Raw genomic sequence first — 23,143 nt, 5'->3', positions numbered from 1 at the left:
TGTAAACTTTCACTTAAAGCATAATAAAAATAAAATGTATATTGTTTGACTGAATGCTTCAAAGGCCAGTGTAGCAGGGGCAGGGGTCTGGGGGCCATGGTTTCAGGGGACATCTAAGTCAATTGGCATAATAAAATCTATTAAGAAAATATTCTGCATCCTACTTTGAAGAGTGGTGTCTGGGGTCTTAAACGCTAGCAAGCAGCCATCTAAGATGCATCAATTGGTCTCAACCCACCTGGATCAAAGGAGAATGAAGAACACCAAGGATACAAGGCGATTACGAGCCCAAGAGACAGAAAGGGCCACATGAACCAGAGACTACATCATCCTGAGACCAGAAGAACTAGATGGTGCCTGGCTACAACCGATGACTCCCCTGACAGGGAACACCACAGAGAACCCCTAAGGGAGCAGGAGAGCAGTGGGATGCAGACCCCAAATGCTCATAGGACCTGACTTAATGGTCTGACTGAGACTAGAAGGACCCCGGTGGTCATGGCCCCCAGACCTTCTGTTGGCCCAGGACAGGAACCATTCCCGAAGCCAACTCTTCAGACATGGATTGGACTGGACAATGGGTTGGAGAGGGATGCTGGTGAGGAGTGAGCTTCTTGGATCAGGTGGACACTTAAGACTATGTTGGCATCTCTTGCCTGGAGGGGAGATGGGAGGGTGGAGGGGGTTAGAAGCTGGCGAAAAGGACAGGAAAAGACAGAGTGGGCTGTCTCATTAGGGGGAGAGTAACTGGGAGTATGTAGCAAGGTGTATATGGGTTTTTGTGTGAGAGACTGACTTGATTTGTAAACTTTCACTTAAAGTGCAATAAAAATTATTTTAAAAAAGTATATTGTGTTGATACGTACCCATAAATATCTTCCAGGCATTGCTTCCACCAATATCTCCATAAAATATCTAGGTCCCTCATTGTGGGCCCATATCTTAAATTTACAAAGCAAAATCAGCTTATAATCCATTTCCTTAAAGATTACATTTTTAAAACCAGTGAGATGATTAGACATGGGGAGTTTATAAATGCTACCAGTTAAGGAGAGATGTTCACATACAAGGGAATATAACTTTTCAAAATGAAAAAAATTCTAACTAATCTGCTCAAGAAGCAGTATTCAAATCAAACATCAAAGTGCATCTGGTGATGTAAATGGAAAAGGCTACAAGTTAGCAAACAAGCTACCTTAAGGACAGGAAACACACATCTGCACATTAAAGATCAAAATACATTTTACAGCCAAACATTCTGTGTGGTTAAGTTCTGCTACCAAGAGTCACTACAATTAACCTAGTTTAGACTGATTAAAAGGAAGGCCCCTTATAATTCATGTTGTAATGCTTTCATTATAATATAAATAATATAATAAGGAGTCTAAAAAGTCATGGTTATAATGTGAAAGGAAAAATTTCCTTATTCTAAATATACCACTTTAAGAATTTCAACATTCACCACTGGGTAGAAGAATAATTATTTAACTAGGAACATGATGCTTCAAATTTATGAGTTTTCGTGGAATATAACATAGTTTTTCTAACTCCCTGTCTTAAAGTATTTTAAAAAATAATCTGATTAACACCTTTACTTGAAATTCAGTCATAGTAAGAATTAAAAGGACTGAAAAAACCCCATCAGTCCAATGGAAATGGATCAAAGGACCAGAAAAAAATGATTAATTTTCCATTTCACAGTAGCTTGAGAATTCACAATGTGCAAGGCACTGTGCAAAATAAAATGGAACAAACTGAATGTCTGGTAAAGAAAATTTTTTAGGTACAAAATAATCAGTAGAGAGAAAAAGACATTTGGTTTAGTTCTATTACAAGGAAGTGCACATGAAGAAAAGTTTTGGTAAGACCCTTTTTATGTTGTTTCTTTACTCCTTAACAGTGTAACATTTCTGGTTTTTCCACTGATGTGTTCTGACTGGAAGACAGGAGAAGCGTGCTTAATCAAATACACAGCAGTGTTTCTCTAAGGCTCCTTACACTTAGGAGGTTTGAACGTGCAGTCACACTGATCTTGTACAAATAATGAGCTTCATTCACTCAGGTTATTTCTCCAACATGCCGCAGCCGTTACAGAATAAACAGTTGACTATATCAAAGGTCTTCAGGTTGGCAGCTGGTGAGATAGTTCAAGTTATTCATTAAGTGCATTTTCCCCTCTACTGTTTACCAAACAGACTCCCTACTCTAAAGCTTACTTATCTAAAGATTCAAATAGAATGAAACCATTCAGTCCAAGAAAAATGATGTGAAAGTACCAACTCTTGTAATAAATGTGAATACAGGAAAAGGTCAGCTATTCATTTTTCACACGTGCTAACTGGGGCATAGGGAGCAGGAGTGAGGAGCAAGGGAGGATTTTAGCAACTGAAGAGAGGCCCTCCCTATCCAGTCCACCCACACAAATCACATTAATCATCAAGGCACAAGCCCCACCTCCTCCAAACAACCCAGGTAATTTCTTCCTCCCTTCTACTTCCTCAGCCTTTACACTCATTTAGCAGTTTAATCAGATACGACCTTATATTGCTATTTGGTTTGTCTGTATCTTGTGTGCTAGACTGGGCCATAAGCTTTTAAAGGGCAGTGTACTGAATAGTGGTTCTTTTTGTTTCTTGTTTTTAATTTCCCATAGTACCTAACACATACCATGCACAGAAGGTACTCAATACACATTTGTTAAATCAAAAAACTTAACAGCAAGTAGGTAGTCACAGTGTGATGTTGGCCTTGATCCTACTAATGTGTCCTTTTATTTAGAACATATTCTTTCAGTGAGAACACTAGGAGCCCTGGTGGCACAGTGGTTAAGCACTCCCTGCTAACCGAAAGGTGGATGGTTCGAATCCACCAGCCTCCCTGGTGGCAGTCTGCTTCCATAGACATTACAGCCTTAGAAATCCTCTGGGGCAGTTCTCCTCTGACCTACAGGGTGGCTATGAGTGGCAGCTGACGCCATGGCAACTGTGGTTTGGTTTGGAAGAACACCACTAATCTTTCTACATTTCAATAAGTGGAAGTTACTTTCAAACCAGGGGCAAAAATATCACCAGACTCCCTGACATTATAAAGGAGAAGAAGCAACCAAGATACTTGTATTAGGAAAAATAAATAAATAACGTTTAAGTCAATAAGGCACTAAGTTCCATAAAAACTTTTTAAACTCACATGTGTCAAAGCTACTGGGTCATACTGTACATACTAGTGTTTACGTTCTCAAATTCACTATATATTGGGTTTTTAAGAAGATCCTACCAGGAATACTGGCCCACATTTTGAATAAAGAATAGAATTAGCTCGTGTCACACCATGCAGTCTTATTTCAATTATTATGTAAACATTGAACTTCAGGGGATATCTCATTTTTACATTCATTTAACTTAAATCTTCAATTGAAACAGGAATTAACAACCGACTAGGCTGCCAACGTGGCATCTTAAATCTTAACTGGGTAAAAGCCAGTCTTTCAATATATTTCAGTCAACAAAGAAGAATTTTCTAATTATGTGCACTGTCAGTTCTTCCACAAATGCACCGACCCCAGCCCCGCCCAATTCCACAGCTACTTACAGGGTCACTTTGGTAGTCACCGTCGACCTCCCCACACCGAAGTGATTCCTGGGCCTCAAGCCCTCGGAGTCAGAACCCCCTGCGGATCTGCCCAGCTCTCTACTTCGACTTCCTTCTCCTCGGCCGTCGAAGTGGTTGGGGTGCGGGCCCCTCTTTTGCTCAGGCTTGAACTCCTGCAGCAGCGAGCAGCTCTTGACAACGAGCTCTCGGGGGACGACCCGGGCCGCCTCCTCCCCGCTCTCCCCCGCTGCACCTCTAGCGGCCGGGTCCGCCTCGGGCGCGGGCGCCTTCTTGGTCGGGGACTCCCTGGCAGGAGTCCGTGAGCCGCTGGCGGGCGGGGTGGGCACCGCCTCGGGGACGCGGCTCCGACCCTTCCGCTTAGTGGGAGACGAGGCTGGAGATGGCTGTTTGTTGCGCTCCGACTCTGCCCGGGGCTGCCCTTTGGGACCTGAGCTGGCCTGGGCCTCCGGGCTCCCAGCCGAGGTAACGCCCCCGTCGGGGGCCGTCTGCGGAGATTTCACTTTCCTTTCCGCGGAGTTCTCAGTGACCGCGTCTGGCGCCACCTGGTCGTCGAACACCGCGTCGTCCCTTGCGGAGCTCTGGGGCAGCGCCGCGTCTGCGCCGGGGGAGTCGGTCGATCTCTGCGACTTCCTCCGCCTCCCCGACCTGCGACCGCTCGACCTCTTCTCCATGTCGTCTGAATCGCCGCAAACTTCTGCGCCAGCAGCAATCACAACCGGCTCGTCCACCTGTGCGACCTCAGTCTTACTCAAGTAGATGTCCAAAGTTAACACTTTGGCGGGATGAGCGCGCCCTCCCGGCCGGGCTTTGTCGTTTACCTGTACCGAGCCGTTCCTATTCTCTGCGCCCTCGGTGGGAGGGTCACCTGGGGGGACCGATGCGTCCTCGGGAGGCGGGCCGCGCGCGTCCTGGGACCCCAAAGAGCCTTGTTCAGTACACACCCCAGAAACCCGCTTAAGGGCTTCACCTAGTCCTCCCGCAGGCCGCTCGCGGACGGGCGTCCCTGGCACACCCCGGGCTGTCTCCTGGTCGCAGCCAGGGCCGAGCGAAGAGTCCTCCCCCGGACCGCGGGCGGGCGTCTCTGCGTTCTCTTGCCTGGAGGAATTCTCTGGTGAGGAATGCGGCTGCTTGGCAGCGGTGGTGGCATCTGGGAAAGTCTCTCCCTCTCCCTCCAGAGGTTCTAACTGGGGTGAATCACTTTCCTGGCACTGCTGCATGGCCACTGCCACTGCATGGCTGCCTGAGCAAAGTGACAGCTCGGCGTCAGGGGGGGCTGCCTGGACACCGCTCTCAGAGTGCTCGCCCTTCGGCTCCTGGGGCTTCTGAGCCGAGCCCTCCTGGCACGTGTCCGTTTGGGTTGGTTGGATGCCCTGAGATTTACTTTTCTCATTCGCGCTCTCAGAGAGTTTAAATGTTACATTTTGCGGGGAGGCTGGTTTGGCGTTTGAGCTGATGGGACTCTTAAACCCGTTTCTGGTGTTCCTTCTCCTCCCTGCGGTGAACAGATTGCCAAGTTTCCCCAAAACTGGCTTTCTTTTGTTCTCTTCTGGTGGTTGTGCTCTGGACTGAAAAATCAAAGGGGATAGATAGAGAAAATAGAATGAGAATTGGTTCTTCCCTTTAGAAGTACACTACTGAACTACAAACCAAAACGATAATAGAAGTTTCTAATTGAAATGAGAAAGTAGTGTCTTCGTTATATCCATTACAACAAAATATGGTTTTACTTTTTGAAACTTTCTTAAACACCATATACTTTGGCACTACTTAGAGTAACATTTTCTTTTAAGTAGAATTCCTCTTTTCCCCCAAGGAAAAGCCACAAAGTCCAAATAATCACATATACAAAACAAACTGTTCCCAGTTCCCTCTAGCTTTAGCTTTTTACCTCCTTGCTCAATTAAGACGCAATTTCGAAACAGCCAGGCGTGAGTAGGGTAAACACACTCCAGTCTCCTAAGGTAGAACTCTTTTCTAAAACGCTTTCTTTTTGTAAAAGGGAAGGAGAATGGGGGAAAAACAGTCCTAGTGCCTTCTACTCGAGGACAGTAAGAAGCCACCTGGGTTCAACATAATTGCCAAATAAAAACATTAAGAAAACTCGGAGGAATCCGGCACCTGGACGCCGCCCTTAACCTACAAAAGGCTCGGAGCGCGCCAGACCTGCGCTCCTCCAATGGGAAACGCGCGCGAGCATTCAAACGCCAGCTTGGCCCCAACAAGCCCATTCAGTAGCTTAAGGGCCTGGAGGAAAGATTTTCCCCTTGGGAAGGTCCCCAGGAGGAGTGCATGGGGTCGGGGGTGGGGGTGAGCACGCAGGAGTGAATGCTTTCGCACACCCACCCCTCAAGTCGAGGACGCTAGGGCAGATGGAAGAGCGTGGGGCTTTGCCCAAGCCGACCTCGGCCCTAGACCCTGTCCCTGGCCACCTCCCTGGGGCTCCGAGTGCGAGAGCCCCAAGGGTCGGCTTCACCAGTGGGGAGGGCCCGGGCCGCCAATGAACGATCTGCGCAGATTCGGGAAGGGGGAAAAAACCTGAACTTCTTGCATTGCCAGGAGTAAATCCGCCCGTGCCTGGTGCCCGCGCCGGAAGCCGGGAGGGAGAGCTGAAAGAATAAAAACAAACCCTCCAACGGGCGCCAAGGCGCGCCTGGGCTTGCCCAGCACGGGAAGGGGGCAGGTGAGCGGCGGGCAGGAAGAGGAAAAGGCCGACCTGAAAAGGGAGGGAGTGCAAGCCCAGCCTTGATGCCCGTGGGAAGGAAGCGTTTTTCAGAGTAAACGTCCCCCACAGGACCCAAGCAGGTACCCATGGCTGCAATAACTTACAGGGCTTGAGCCCTGGTGAGGCAGAAAAGGGCCCCACCTCCTAGGAAGGTTAACATTCTGGACAGTTTTTACAATATTAACTTTTACGGAATGATTTCTGAATTACCCTTTAAAGCAGTTCCATTTCATTTGAGTTATATACCAGTAAGCTTTGAGGATGGTGGGAAATAGGAAAAATTGTCAGATAAAGCACGGAATTAACAGGGTCACCACGCATTTTTGGCGCACAGTCCTGGCACTGTAATATCTTGTACTCCCTGCTACAGCCTAGTGAGGTAAGTGCTATTACCCCACTGAAGAGATGAGGAAAAAGAAGCTTGGAAAGGTGAAGAGACAAAGTGTGTTGCCGGGAAGGGAATAAAGCCAGGAGTTAAGCCCAAGTCCTCAGCTTCCAGCTTGAGCTTTTTGGACTCCACCACAGGGACCTCTTTAGAGGAAGGAGAGGTGCAGCCAGCACCCGGAAACCAAGTCCGTCCAGTGTAGTGGATTCAGGGCCACAGTGGCACAGAAGGAGTGCTCCTGAGTAAGCTCATGAATCCAATTTACTGAAGAGCTCCTGAGGTCATTCTCCAGGTTTCAGAAGCACCTAGTAGGAGCTAGACAGCTGCTATGTGAGGAGATGGTACAGCCGTGCCAAGTTTGTGTGACGAGTTGATATGTTTAAAATCTACCCAGACTTTGATTAGTAATATAATTATTCAATCATTATTTAAGTAATACAGGAAAAAATTGTGGTGTCATTTAAAAGAAAATCTATTACACTATTCCAATTTCTTAAGGACATTTGGATTCTTTTACTACTAGTCAAAGAGATTACATGATTTTTGAACATAATAATTCATGCTTACCAAGTCCTCCTTCTGTACCAGACACTTGCTAAATTATTTAGATACTTTCTCATTTAATCCTCCCAACAACCCTTAAGGTAGGTACTCTTTATGCCCATTTGCCAAGGTTACTTATCTTTACTCAAGGTCCTACATGAAGGAAAGGTCTTTCTAGCTCTGGAGATGGAGCTCTTTGTCTTGACTGCCTGGACAGGCTTTCAGACATATCCTAAAGAAGTAGCCAGGAAAATAGGTTTGAATCTATTGGCTTAATTCCAGCCCATGTCAAAATAAAACGACTAAGTGTTTGTGTTATTCTGTCCTGCCAATAATGTTGCAATCCTTTTTTCCCCAGGCATTGAAAGACGCCTGATCAGCAGTCCTTTCTATGCTCGGTACAGGCATTTTTTTTTTTTTCTTTCTTTTTTGGCTGCAGCTACTTTTTACAAAATTGGCTGCTCTTTGGCACTTGGCCTCATCAACTACTTGGCTCTTTCCTCCCCCAGCGGGTCAGCCTATTTATTGCTAGACAGGCTGCTCTGTTGAATTTCCTAAAACTCCACAGTTTTGTTTGTTTATACATGAATGTTCATAGCAACTTTGTTCATAACAGCCAAAAACTGGAAACATCTTAAATGTCCATCAACTGCTGGATGGATGAACAAATTGTGGTACATTCCTACAATAGAAAGCTACACAGTAGAGTGAATTTCTGAAACACTGTAACAATATGGATGAAACTCCGAAGCATTATACTAAGTGGAAGAAGCCAGGCTCAAAACATCACATACTCTATGGTTCTATTTATATGTTGTTCTAGAAAATGCAAATCTAATATATAATAATAGAAAGTCAATCAAACTTTCACCTAAAACACAACGAAATATTAAAAAAAAAATCAATCATTGGTTGCCTGGGGCCCAGGGAAGTGTGGGGGAAGAGGTTGACTGGGAAGAGGCATAGGAAAAATGTTCTATACCTCGATTATGGTGATGTTTATACACATGTCTATACGTGTCATAAATGATCGAACTGTATGCTTAAAATGGTGTGTTTATTATATGTAAATTATACTTAATAAAGTTGATTTAAAATTATAACTTATTCCTGGGAAATAAAGAGCAGTAACACAGTGTGTGGCACAATCGTCTGGCTCAGGTGCACATTTCACAGTTCTTCATCAATGAGGATTGCAAGTCATTTGAAAGGATAGGCCCTCACTTATAGGGGAAGGCAGTCTTCCCCTAGAGAGACCTTGTCCCTATGAATCTCCATAGGGACACATCACATCTCTGAACAAGATCCTCTGAGTAGGGCTCAGAATGCCCCATTCCTCCTGAGTAAAGTCCACAGCCACATCTTTGAGGAACTGTTTTTCCTAAGTCAGGACACACATTTCTTTTCAGCCAGAGGCTATTTCTTTCCAATGTTCACGGAAGAAGAATGAGTTTTGGCAGATGGAGAAGGAAAAATTAGATGGCTTGGGGGTTGTCCAGAAATGTCAGTAGGCACTTTCTTAGGTATGAACTTCTGAGTTTGGAGTCCTAAACCTAGAATGGGAGACCAGGGACCCAGCACCTTCTCCCTCAACCTTGGCAGTAATCTGTTGAAGGGGAATTTTGCAAATAAGCCCTTAGGGTCCATCAGGCTTGTTCCTAAGGGGCAGATTATCTAATAGGCAAGGTAAGTGCCATACTGGGAAGCAGAATTTTTGATGTAGTGAGAAAATGTGAAATTTTTCACTCCAGATGATCTGGTAAGCAAGGTAACCGCGGTAAGCCTATTGGATAATCTGTCTCTGTTCTTCCTGCTCCCCCAAGCTGTCCTCCAGCATGGGCAAGGTCTAAGGACCCAGGCTAGGTGTCTTCAGGCCTGAGACTGCAGCAGAGCATGCAATCCTGGGATCTCTTTGTAGTTACATTTTTGCCATACAATTTCTGCCCACCTTGCTCAAAGCAGCCTCCACATCACTGTTCAGAACCTGCACTTGGCATCCTCCTGCCACAAATGCCTTACCTGGAGGGGAGCTGTCCACAACAAGAGATGGTCTATGGGTCATGTGCTGGGACCTGTTTTGGAGTCGTCTTTGCTAGTATTAAATGTGGCTCAGTAGGAAATATGTGTAAGCATCTACCACAAGACCATATCCCACCAGGGTGTAGAGGCCTGCAACACTGGCTACAGTGCTGTTCTGTGACTCTCAGCCTTCTTGGTGAGGCTGCACCTGCTATGAGCAGCTGCCACTTAGGCATGTTACCTTGTACTGTTATATGAACAGTCTATTCACATTATTTGCAGCAGTTATGTTCTATAAGGCTGCTGCAGACACTGAATGAGCAAATAGTGAACCATTGCTTCCAGGGGAAATACAAGATTAGGTTTCTACAAGTTTCTGGTCACATTTTCATCAACCAGTCAATACATAACCTTATTTTATGTGTGTTTCTATTTAAAGACACATTATTTAATACATATTGTTGATTCATTAACAGTAAAGTCACAGCCAGTGGCATTACAATTTCTGCCTGAATGAAGCTTATGTATCACATGTATTTTCTCCATAAGGCACATCACAGCTTTCTTGTGCTTAGAAACACCAGACAGCACTTCAACACTATACTTAGGGATCATTTTAAACAAAAAATCAACAAAAAGCACAAAGATATGAAAAACATGGTAATAAATGAACTGTGAGAAAGACATTTGTTTATAGTATGAGAGCTAAAACAGATAGCACAGTGTCGCCTTGTTTCACCTCAGCAGGGAACATGCACGCTGGGTGACCCAAATTTTTCACCACTCTGCACAAGTCCACAAGTGACTGCAAAAGTGCCAGGACTATTGATTGATTTTGAGGTTACAAATAAATTTTAGCAAGTGGGCAAATTTGCAAATGCAGAAACTTTGAATAATGCAGACCAACTGTAATTTCAGATAACTGTGCTACCTCTTCAACCATGGGGAGTGGAAGTCAGGAAGTGCAGAAGTTGTTACTCTACTACACACAGCATATCCAAAAGGCTGCAGCACACAGGCAAAATAGTGTGCTCTCTTCCTTTTTTTTCCAGATTACCAATTAAAGTCATTGCTTTTTAAATTCAGAAATACTTCAACTAAAATGGGGTTTGGAGGTTGAAGAGAAATATGTTGAGTATATTATTTGAAAATGTAACTAACATACTGTTTAAAAATAAGTCTTCCACATGTTTCCCACCTTTTCATGCCTGCGTGGAATGTATGCCCCTCAAGAGCAGGAAAGGTGTCCAGTCCGTGTTCCCAGCACCTAGCACAGGGACTCACAGCTAGAGGAGAACATGAAGTATTGGCCACTACTAAAGAATCAGTAACATCCCTCCTCCCTTTCAAAAGAGAGTTATCAACACTCTTTGAGATACATAGAAACACGGGTAAGCCTGAACAACACAAAAACAGAACAGAAGCCTTTTCTGCACAGGACTTAGTACGGTCAAGAATTCCCAGCTCTCTCCTGCCCATGTGAGGGTTCAGCACCATTGATGCAGCTGCTGGCACACACACTGAGATTGCTCCTGGGTTACGGCTGGCTCCCAGCCTGAATTTGACTCAGGAAAGCAGATCAAGATCATTTGACATGTACTCACCTGTGCATGCTTCTAAAATGTAGCCATCCACGTACAAAAGTAACTTTTTTTTTTTTAAACATGTGCAATTCCCTAAGAGCTCACTTTGTTCATTTCTGAAAGTTACCTTAGTTCATTACTTCAGCTCAGCCAATATGAGGCATGAGTGTCAGGTGGACATTGTGAATGACCTTATTGGCTGTGTTAATTTGATATCACTGTAGGTTTGCCATACCTGTAACATATGTTTATCTGTATTTGGGAGAGGAACTTTTTTTCTGCATAAACCAAACCCAACCCCTTGCCACTGAGTCGATTCTGAGTCATAGCAACCCTATAGGACACAGTAGAACTGGCCCATAGAGTTTCCACAGAGCGCCTGGTGGATTCGAACTACTGATCTTTTGGTTAGCAGCCGAGCTTTTAACCACTATGCCACCAGAGCTCCGTCTTTAGGTTTACTAGCCTTTAAAACGGGAATATCCGTACCTCTCTAGAAGATTAAATGTGAGAATAGATTTTTAAAAATAACTTTAGTTGTGCGGCTTAAAAACTATAGAAATATAAACTATTCCACCCTTCAACTTCTAAAAGTAAAAGGAAGGGTTAGAAAATTTTATTCGATAAAAGCAAGAAATAGTTTAGAATCACGCGACATCTGATGAAAGAAGAAAAATGAGAATGGGGAAGGAGGAGAAAAGAAAGTGATCAAAGCTGGATAGAAGGTCTGAAGCAGAGTTATGTTGGGAGAAAGAGAAATGTAGAAAGCAAAAAAGACTTTCGTGAAGAGACATCACTCTTGTCTTAAAGCTTGCAGGATATTAATGCTGAAAAGTTGGAAAATTAAGTTAAAATTGTACTTCCCCACTACAGATATACAGGAAAGAGTCATCTCAGTATCAGAACCACCAGTCAGATGAAGTTAAATTTAACGGAAGATCCAACTATGTACCCTGATGCCATAGGTCTAGATTTGGAATTGGCATTTAAAATGGTTTACTCTCCTCCCATCTCTCAACTGTGTTTTTCTTTTTGGTATCACTCGTGCCCACATGGCCCATTCTAAATGCACACACACGCATACACAGACACACACACACACACACACACACACACATAGACATAAAATGTAAAAGAAGAAACGAAATGTTCACATAAACCTTGACCTATTAAGCACTGAAATTTTTTAACTTTTAAATAAATATTTTCTATTATGTGTTATACAGTTCCCTTGCTCAGAGTATACTAAATATACTTTTGATATTTATGAATCTTGGTCCAGGACTATGACCCTCTGTTATTACGTAGTGTGGTAACATAGTGGTTTCTCCCAGAGCTGTTACAATGAGTGAAGGGAAACATTTGCACTGAACTATCAAATGTCTGGAGTCCCTGAGTGGTGCAAAGGATACAAATAGCTAACACAACCCAAAAGCTAACTGAAAGATTGGTGGTTTGAGTCCACCCAGAGGTGCCTTGGAAAAAAGGCCTGGTAATCTGCTTTCAAAAAATCAGCCATTGAAAACCCTACAGAAGGCAGTTCTATTCTGATACACATGGGGCCATCATGAGTCAAAATTGACTTGATGGCGCTGATTAGTAGAATGAAGAGCTAATGAAATTTCCACATTTTCCCATTTTTGATCTTCAATCCAATTCCATATGGTCCAACCAACAATACTTCATGTTAGACCTTCAGAGCCTTTCTCTCCGCTGTCACTCCGCCTCATTCTCCCTGGTGGAATGCTTGTTTGCTTGTGCTGTTTCTAATATTTGGCACCACTCCCAATGCCCAGCCCACTTCCACTGCTCATTATTATTTTCCTTGTTTTTTTAATCTCTTCTCTGTCCTTTCAACTTCACGTGACACATACTTCTCTACTTATACCTCTGTGTTTGTTTATTTCTAATGCTGTCACCTCAAGCCAAACAACAGTCACATCCTGTTGCGTAAAATCATAGGTATACTATTGGGTAAAAAGACGGTAACAGACTTTTTTTTTTTTTTTTACTTTCTAGGCTTAACAATATCTTGAAAAAGAGGCATTATTGAATATGAAAGCCATAATTTATGAAAGAGATAAATTTGCATTATTTCAAAAGTATTTTCTAGCCATTAAAATAAAGGGTTTAATGAAGAAGTATCCCAAAACCTGTACAGAAGAATTCCTTTTTAAAAAAAAAAAGCAGATTCCCTGTTGCAGATCAGAATTGCCTTCCGGGTATTTATCATTTTATAGAATCATACCGAAAGCAAATGTTTAAAGCCCTCAATACTTGATGATTAATCAGAATGGAAGATATCACAAAATGTTTGAATTGTAGGATCATTTACTCATCAGTTCCGCTAATAATTATTGAGAGTCTCTTTTGTGCCAGAATTTCCTCCTTACCTTAAAGAGGCAAACCGTGGTTCAAAGAGCCTAAATAATTTTCCTAAAATGCTCTCTAAATGTTAGCTCAGTAATTTTTCTGATTTGAAATTATAACGTTAGAAAAAATAAGATTTTGTTTACTAGAATGTGATTTACATGCCAGCACAGTGGCTAAAGCACTCAGCTGCTAACCAAAAGATCAGTAGTTCGAACCCACCAGCCGCTCCAAGGGAGAAAGATGTGAAGATGTGGAGTATGTGGTAGCTTGCTTCTGTAAAGATTTACAGCCTTGGAAACACTATGGGGCAGTTTTATTCTGTTCTATAGGGTCTCTGGGAATCAAAATTGACTCAACGGCAGCAGGTTTGGTGTTTATGAATGTCGTGACTACACAGATTAAGTTACACCTGTGTGGTGCTTATTCACAGGATTTTCGATAGAATAATAGATGTGATGGAGTAAACAGCATGTCCCTCACTTGTTATCGAGCTCTGTCTATAGAGCTCAGGGAAGTCTGTAAGCAGTGTGTGCTGAATATTTTCTGTTTGCTCACCCTTCCTCACCCTTCTCTGTGCCCATGACCTCGACTGTGATGGAATGTATAAATAGACTTTTTTACCATTTGGCTTTGGTTAGTTAGGTTCACCCAATGGGAGGCACTGACAGGGGATCAGAGGAGGGAAGGGGAGTCAGGTCAAGGTAAATTTTTCCCATCTTTCTCTTTTGTCAGGCTCTGGATTGAATGTGGACAGGTCTCTCCACAAAGCCCATGGCTTCTGTCAGCAGCCCTCCCTTGCAGCTACACTTCTCTCCCAGGCCAAGTAATTGCTTCCTCCTCCTTCCCCTTCAGGCCTAGGATGGAAATGGCTCTCAACTACGCTTTGCTTGGGGTAGGACCAGGTTTTATGGGGCCTGAAACATAAATAATTTTGGGAGCTTCCTTTAAGAAAACACACACAGACACAAAAGTTTGCATTACAGATGTAGGTACAGGGCTTGGAGGAGCCCATGTGTGACAAACCCTGAAGCTTAAGCTTCTTTCACCTCTCTAAAATTCCTTAAAACTTGCCCACAATTTGTAAATGGTCCCTCATTACTTTCCTCAATTACCCAGTTTGAACATGCTGTTTCCTGTGATCCTGATTACTACTTTCTGTGTGCCTAATTATGGGTAACAAATAACTTAGAATGTGTCTATGTAAATTGAACAGAGTCCTTAACATTTTCTTTCTCTCACAAAGATGACTCTATCATTCCGAATTAAGATGCTTTACAGTTGAGACAGATAATTCTAATTTAGTGAATATTTTTTTTTATGGATAATATGTAATTAAGAGGAAATGGATATAGGAATTTGAAACTTGCAGTAAAAGTATTTCTTACTATACCTCCTGGGTTGTATCCCTGATTAGTATAATCAAATAACTAACTAGTTGATTACTAATTGGAATAAATAAGTGTAACCAAACAAGAAAATGGAAATATGTTCATTGTGAAATAGTCAAATTAATTCTTTTTTTATTGACTCAGAACCAAAAAGCCATGTTCTCTAACTATGCAATTTAAAAAGATGACTTGCCCCCTGAAGGCTTCTTAAAAGTAAACAATAGTCCAGCTTAACTAGTAAAAAATGCCTGCCTTGAGCATTATGCCCTTTTAGGAACTACTTCTATGGGATCAAAGTGACAGACAGCAACTCTGCAAGATCAGATAGGGGGCAGCGAGTTAATGGAGGAGAAACAACTCAGAAAAGGAGGGTGAGAATGGTTGCTCAACTCGAAGAATGTAATCCATGTCACTAAATTATACATGTATAAACGGTTGAATTGGTGTATGTTTGTTTTGCTGTGTATATTCTCAACAACAACATAAAAATTTAAAAAAAGAATGACTTACACAATAAGTCTAAGATGAAGAATTATTTTAAAACACTAAAAAAAAACCATCAGTGAGTCCCCAAGGACCAATCTTCTATTAGGCCATCAGTATATATACATCTATGATGTGATGAGGATTGGGAATAAGTTGGGGAGAAGAGGATGGAGCAAGCCTGAGGAAAAGACTGAAGACAGAATGCCTGCCTCCCACTGGGCACTGTAAGGTGATTGAGACCAGGAAGAGAGAAGGAACGGGAAGATAGTAGTTCCATAAAGAGGAAGTGAGGGGCCTCTACAACAAACCACTATGGCACTAGGCTGCTTCTGAGACTTCTAGAGACCTTGAAATTTCATAACTCAAGGTCAGTTTAACCACATTTAAAAGTGTAGCAGAAATAGTAGATTTATTTCTAGAATACAGAACATTCATTACCTTTCCAACTAATGTACACTGCTCAGAAATGCCTGTTTTCTGTAATTTCTAGTAAGATTTGTTGACTTCCCATAAATACTTGTCAAATTAAGAAGTGGAATGCATGCTTTCATGAAAAGAACACAAGAATATTACTAGCCAGGGATCAGATCATATATCCTCTCAAAAATTCCTCATCTGTCATACAGGGAATTGACAAACTCACATGCAATGACATATGTGAACATGCTTTGAAAAGTACAAAGTGCCCAATGACAGTGGAAGCTGGCACAATTAATAGTCTGATATTTTGCTGATGTTTCACAGCTTGGGTTAAAGTGATCAAAGCTAAGTAAATAACTAATAAAATTAATTTATGATTCTCAGTTGGTGAGACGGAGATAAAAATAAAAGAGCTAATGTATCTGCAGAGCTTGGCATATTGCTTATGAGCAGTCATTTTCAACGTGTCATGGCAAGAATAAGAAACAAAGTCTACTGTTTTTTAAATTTCTTTTTCCTAGATCGTAATGCAGAGAAGATATGCAACTAGGTAGAGTGAACCTCTTTTGATCACTCTGTAAAATAGCACCATCACTTTCTATAGCCTTATCCTCCCTTATTTTTCTTCATAAATTTTATTACCTGAAATTCATTGTATATTTATTTGTATACTTTTTTATTGTCTGTTTTACAGAAGGTAAGCTTCATGAGGACAAGAATATAGTTTTGTTCATCACTGTGTCCCCAACACTTCATCAGTGATTGGCACCAATAGGTACTCAAAAAATATTTCTCAAATAAATACATGGACCCTATTCTCCAGAAATCTCTTACTCTCCCACAAGCAAGAGCCAGGCAACAGTGTGTAATGGAATGGCCAGTGGCTTGGGGGGCAATGACTTATCACTGATGTCCTCAGTGAACAGTTCTCAGACAGGAACAAGGCCTGCTCTCTAGCCTTAGTTTCCTTCTCTAATGATTCCCTCCAAATCAGCTACTAAAATATTCATCCTCTTGATTGTTGTGAGGATCAGATGAGATATTTGGAAAACACCTAGTCTGGGGAAAAGAGAGCAAATGAAAAGAGAAACCTTAAAAAAAGAAATACATATTCATATTTGAGAACCAGAATAAAAAAACAAGTACAATGAAGAAAATATAAACTATCCTTAATTTTTCCATCCTAAATCACCACTATTATTATTTGTTGTGTACCCTTCCTGACTTTTTTTCCCAAGGAATTATACAATACCATTTTGTACATACTGTTAGGTATATTGTTCATTTATGGAACAGTGTACCGTAAATGTCCTTTCTGCCGATGAATAATACTTCTGTAACGATATTTTTAATGGTTGCATTGAACCGATCCTGTGAGTCTTTCACAATTCCTATACCTGTTTCTGTTATTTTCAATGCATTGTAGGATTCAGAAAACATATATGTACTTATAGTTTACCTCCATGCACATCCTTAATTATTTCCAAAGGACACAGCCCTAGGAAAAAAATTGCTGAATCAAAAGGTATACATATTTTTAAGGTCTTTTTTTTTTTCCTATGCACTGCCAAAGCACCTCCTAGAAAGATTTGTCAATTTGCTCTCTTAGCAACAACATATGAAAGGGCCTCTTTGCTAAACCTTCACCAATTTTGAATATCCCATTTTTTGCTTTGGTTTATTTAATGAGTTAAAATGCCTATCTCATTATTGTTCCATATTGCATTTCTCCCAGCAATTGAGTCAGAAAATGAAATTTAGAAAATGATATCATTCACCAGAATATAAGAAAAAGCATAAAATGCCTAGAAATAAACCGCCCCCCCCCAAAAAAAAGAGGTATAAGAGCTATAAAGGGAACATTATAAAATTTTTTGGACAGTAAATAAAGACTTAAATAAATGGAAAGAAATACCATGTTCTGAGATTATAAGATACAATACTGTAAAGATGGCAATTCTTTCTAATTTTTTAAACCTTATATAGAAGTGCAAGGTCCCAAGAATAGCCAAACACTCTTTTAAAAAGAACAAATTAGGAGAATTTACACTAGATATCAAGTGTTTTATAAAGTTACAGTAAATAAAACATTATGGTATTGGCACAGGGATAGATAAAAAGATAAGTGAAACAGAATGGAGGGAAAAAGAAATAACATATTCATGGGTACTTGATTTTTTTTAAACTGAAGTGGCAGTACAGAACAATAGGAAAAGAACAGAATTTTCAATAAATGAGTACAGGACCATTAAGTATTTATATGGGAAAAAAATAATTGGACTCCCATCCACAAAGAAAAATCAACGCCACATAAATTATAGACCAAAATTTGAAAGCAAAGTTATAAAGCATTTAGATGAAAATACTGGAGAATATCTTCATGACTCTGTGTAAGGAAAGATTTATTTAAACAAAGCACCCAAAGGACCATCCACATAGGAAAGAATTAATACATTCTTCAACCACATTAAAATGGAGAAATCATCACAAGACATCATTAAATGAATGAAAATACAAGCCAGAGCATGGGAAAAGATGTTTGAAGCCCATGTAACTAACCAAGGATTATCAGCAGTTGTCAAAGCTTTTGATTTCAGAAGTCCTTTATACCCTTAAAATCTAAGAACCCCAAGAACTTTTTTTTTTTTTTATGTGGGCTATAGCTATCAATATTTATCATGTTAGAAATAAATGGAGAAATTTCTAAACTTCAACAACATACCAGATATATCCTCTTGGCCACCAGAGCAATGCCATCATCACTCATCATGTTGCCTCTGCATCTCCAGTGTAACCCTCACCAGAGAGTGAGAGGAAAATGACAAATAACATCTCAGCGTTATTATGAAAATACCTGGAAGATCTTGGAAACCCCAAGGGTCCCTAGACTTCTCTTTGAAAACTCCTGCCCTAAAGAAGCTTAAAAAAAAAAAACCCTTGCGTACATTATTCCAGAACATGTGTACGAGCACCTTCATTGCTTGTAATAGCCTCCAACAAGAAAGAGATACAGATCCATCCCATCAAGAGCAGAATGAATAAATTAGAACACTCCACCCAAAAAAAAAAAAAATCAAACTAGTTGCTGTCGAGTCAATTCTGACTCATAGCGACCCTACAGGACAGAGTAGAACTGCCCCATAGGGTTTCCAAAGAGCTGCTTGTGGATTTGAACTGCTAATCTTTTGGTTAGCTGCCAAACACTTAACCACTGTGCCACCTGGGCTCCAGAATACTCCACAGCAATGTAAATGAATGAACTTCAGCTACACACAATCCATGAATGAAGTTTACACACAAATGTTGATCGAAAGAATTCAGACACAAATGAGAACATAGTGTATGATTCCATTTATGTGAAATCCAAAGAACATGAAAACTAAATTTTATTGTTTTGGGTATATCCATAGATGGTAAAAGGAAAAGAAAGGCAGGAAGGTGATTACTATAACATTTAAGATAGCAGTAACCTCCTGTATGCTGATTCTGTCTTTATTTAAAATTTTGTTATTTTGTTCATCATGATTTTTTTTTGTGTGTGTGTAAATATTGGGTAATCTAGAAGTACTGATCACTGAATTTTTTGGTGCCTCCACCTTAAATTTTGTATCAAGGCAAGTGCCTCATTCACCTCACGCTAGTGCTGGCCCTGGCAGTGGTAGGGGGGAGATAGCGAGTAGGATCAGAAAAGGACCCACAGGAGATAAGAGGTGGCAACAATACTCTGTTTCTTGACCTGAGCCTAGTTACACAGGTGCTTGCTTTGTATTCATGTATTATACTCTACATCTATATTTTATGTGCTTTTTTGATCCATGTCATATTTTATTAAAAATAGGTAACATGCATTTCTTAAACATGCTTTATATATTTATTGGCCATTTATTTTTCCTGTTTTGTGACTTATTTTAGCTAACATTTATTAAGAATCAACCATGTGCCAGGTACCTCACAACAATCTGTGGAGTGTTAATTGTCATCCTCATTTTATAGTTAACTGAGGTGGGAAAAATGACTTGCCCAAGGTCACACATAGCTGTTCATGCCATTTCTCTCCTTCATTTCTGTTCCTTTTGGTTGCATTTGAATACACGGGCCTGTCAGCATTTATCTCTCCTTCTCTTTCTCTCACACATACACAAACACACACACTTAAACATGAACAGAGGAAAAAATGAGGTAGGTCACTTTAGACACAGAAAGAACTGAGAAGCCAAGCCCCCTGCTAAGGAAGGGAGGGGAGGGGAGCAGGTGTAAAGATGGGAATAGACCACGGAAACCAAGCAATAGGGCTGTGAGGGGCAGCTCCAGGCTCGCCTAGAACAACAGTGGAACTACTAAAATGGGCAGAAATACACATTTCATTCAGCTTCTCATATCTTTTTCCACCCTCTAGATCTATTGGCCCTTCCACTTACTTCCTTTCAACCCTCAGGAAGATTCACTTGGTTTCTCCTCCCATGGAATTTTGTCTTATTATCTCCCTCCATTAAACCCTGTGTGTGCTGGGAGTAGGAAGACTGTGAGAAATTCATTGCGACTTGGTTTCTGAAAAGTTAAAGCATTTCATCACCTCTCACCACTCTGTTTCTGGCAGGCACCATGAGCCTTGCATGCCTTTTCTCTGCCTCAGCTTGCACGATGAGATTGCATTTTGCAAACACTGCTCCTGTACGGGCTTGAGGTGGACAAGCCTGTGCACCCAGGCTGAGTACTGCCCTAGTCCCGATTACGCCTGAAGGCATAGGCAGCAGGCTCCTGTCCATTTTGAATTAAAATTAAAATGTTGTCTTACTAGCCACTACTTTATTAGTAACTGGACTAGCTTCCATGTACCTTTATCTCCCATCACAGAGAAACTCAAGGAAGAAACAACCTTCAAAATGATCAGCCTGGCCAATATACCTCCTCCCGTAGTTCTCCCCAACTCTTCCCCCACCCCACCCCAAGCTTACTTACCAATGTACACAGGCTGTAGTAAAATTAATCTGCAAAGCACATTTGTAGATATTTACAACTAGTCCCTAGTAACATGGGGTCACCATGAGTCAGAAATCGACTTGATGGCAGCCAGTATTACATGGTTGATTAAAAATATCAGAAATTTCACTAACTAAACTTAAAATGCTTTTTGAAGGTCCGTAGTCATGATGCTCTTAAACCTAGATTTTTTTTTTTTTTAAATTTGGCAAATTATTTCACAAAGGCATTTCTTACACAGCAAAGGGCATTATTTCAGTGTTGGGATTTCTAGGGGAAGATTGAGTCCATACCTTAGTATAAAGACTACTTCTCAGTGTAGTTATTAAGCCATGTGTCTAAAATAGCAAACGATGGTGGAAAATGTTAAGTATTAACAAAGAAAACAAGCCTAATAATGTCCAACACTTATTTGGAGCTTTATATTTCTGCCTCTGTGATCAACTAGTGATGAAAAATTTAATAGACCTTATGTAAACTTCTATACCTTAAAAGTTTATAAGATCACTTTTTTCTCATAATTTCTTTCAATCTGCAGCACTCCTTGAAGGACAGGTTGTAAAAAGCCAAGTCTTGCCCATGAATTTCTGTGTCCTAATAAAAGCTTATTTGGGGAAAGTATATGTAATACATAATAACCTGTTATGGGGACAGGCCAGTGAGAGCAGCAGGCAGCCAACGCCCACTGGAGAAGGCATTTGTGAAAGATATCCCACGTTTTAAAAGAAAGTTTAACAGATTGTCTACCTTCTCCTACCATGAAGAAAAATAAATATCAATCCTTGCCCTCAAAACAACGTTTTCCCCCAAGTTTCTTCCAAGGGGCTGGACATCATTTTGCCTTTGAAATTTGAAAAAGGGGCAGGGAGAAAAGATTGTTTCACCCTGGGGGGTGGGGAAGATTAACTAAGTTCTTAGTAGCACACTCAACAACAGGTCTATAAAATAGATATCGTTAGTATGGTTGATGGAACAAACTCAAATAGATTGAACAAGGATAGCTTGCTAACGATTACCTGCAATATTTTAAAGAACCTGGAACAGAGCTGACTAGAAGCCAGGTGACAGACCATAATCCTAAGCATTTTCATTCCCACTTTAAGCCAAAATATCCAAGGGTACTCAAGCTCCCATTATATTCCCACTTTTTTTACTCACAATTGCCTCAGATTTCTAAGCCCAAAGAATTTGCCAGATCTAGACAATAAAGACACTGTGAAGCTAATTGATGTCATTAATAGTAGTAATACTATATTAGTTCAAAACAAATCCTTCGTCAACCAAGAGGTAACAAAACGTCAGTTTTCTTACCATGATGCTGCTGCTTTTTTTCTCTATAGAAACACCAAGAGAAGATGGGAAGTAAAAGGTAGCTGTGTGTGCATTACCAACATCAATCTTCTTACTTCTCAAAATAGCCGTGTCTCATCCTCATTCTTCCAGTCTACCCTGTTTAACTCTCACTAGCTCACTTACTGGCAGTGCTGCTCTCTCCCAGCACCAGAGCCAAATGACAGAAACTGTTTATATGAAAAGCACATGTAATAAGGGTGTGTTTGATTCAAGAGTTGAAAGAGTTAAAGAGGTGCGCCCTTTTTTGGGTATGATACTGAACCCAAAATTGCTGAACAGACAACAGAGGAAGTAGTAGGTAGGTTAGAGAAAGTTGCCCTGCATGCAGTAAGTTATAAGGAAAACCTGATTACACATGGATATGAAGGAGGGCAAAGCAAGGAGGCTATCTTAGCTTTCATTTTCTTGCTCTGGTGAACAGGTCAATTTTCTTCATGGCTGGGTTTTTGTTTTCTTTTGATTTACTTTAATTTCAGCTTGTATTTATCTGTGCTTTTAAAAAAGTCATAAAGTATATCCCACAAGCCACATCCCATGTAACATTACAAAAATATGTGTAAAGATGCAACATAATAATACAAAAGGCAAAAAATAAAATATGTTCACCTCATTAAATCCCAAATAACTCTTTCCAAGATTCATCAATAAATATAGCCCAACAATTAGAAATTACCAGAACATTTACTCTAATACCAAACAAAAAAAAAACCCACTGTTGACGAGTCGTTCCTGACTCATAATGACCCTATAGGACAGAGTAGAACTGCCCCATAGAGTTTCCAAGGAATGCCTGGTAGATTCAAACTGCTGACCTTTTTGTTAGCAGCTATAGCACTTAAAATTAACCACTACGCCACTAAGGTTTCCTTACTCTAATAGTTTCTAGTTATATGTGGCTTATCAGAAGCTTCCAGTATTTGGTAACGAGTTCCATTCTTCAACAAAATAGTCACACTTCAGTTAGACCTCTAATTAGTTGCCTTTATTTTTAGGTTATATAAATCAAGGGAAAAATGCTCTCCTATTTTTTTCATTATCACCACCAGAACAGAAACATTTATTAAGCACCTACTTGCTCATGCCGATGTGTGAGCCTATATTGATGATGATGAGTGTGAGGTGCTATTTCTAAGAAAAGTTATAAGAAGTAGATAGCTAAAAAAAAAAAAAAAACTCCACCTAATTAAAAAAAAATGTATATATATGTACTACAAACTTCTCTAGGTTTGGCAACAAACAATTCACTTTCTCCTGGTTTAAACTAGGCTGTAATTAATTTCTC

The 23,143-nt window shown here is 40.8% G+C and overlaps 1 protein-coding gene across 1 annotated transcript in view; it reads right to left on the bottom strand.

Moving 5' to 3' along the window:
• Positions 1-23,143, bottom strand: part of CRYBG1 (crystallin beta-gamma domain containing 1) — a 246,296-nt gene that overhangs the window by 65,508 nt on the left and 157,645 nt on the right. The window contains exon 3 of the mRNA XM_049898281.1: positions 3,589-5,174. Within this exon, the coding sequence (XP_049754238.1) occupies positions 3,589-5,174 (1,586 nt within the window). The remainder of the gene's footprint in view (positions 1-3,588; positions 5,175-23,143) is intronic.

The sequence above is a fragment of the Elephas maximus genome, chromosome 1 (genome assembly GCF_024166365.1).
Source record: "Elephas maximus indicus isolate mEleMax1 chromosome 1, mEleMax1 primary haplotype, whole genome shotgun sequence".
Lineage (NCBI taxonomy): Eukaryota > Metazoa > Chordata > Mammalia > Proboscidea > Elephantidae > Elephas > Elephas maximus.
The sequence above is the reverse complement of the archived record's forward strand: the minus strand, read 5'-3'. Positions and strand labels throughout refer to the sequence as shown.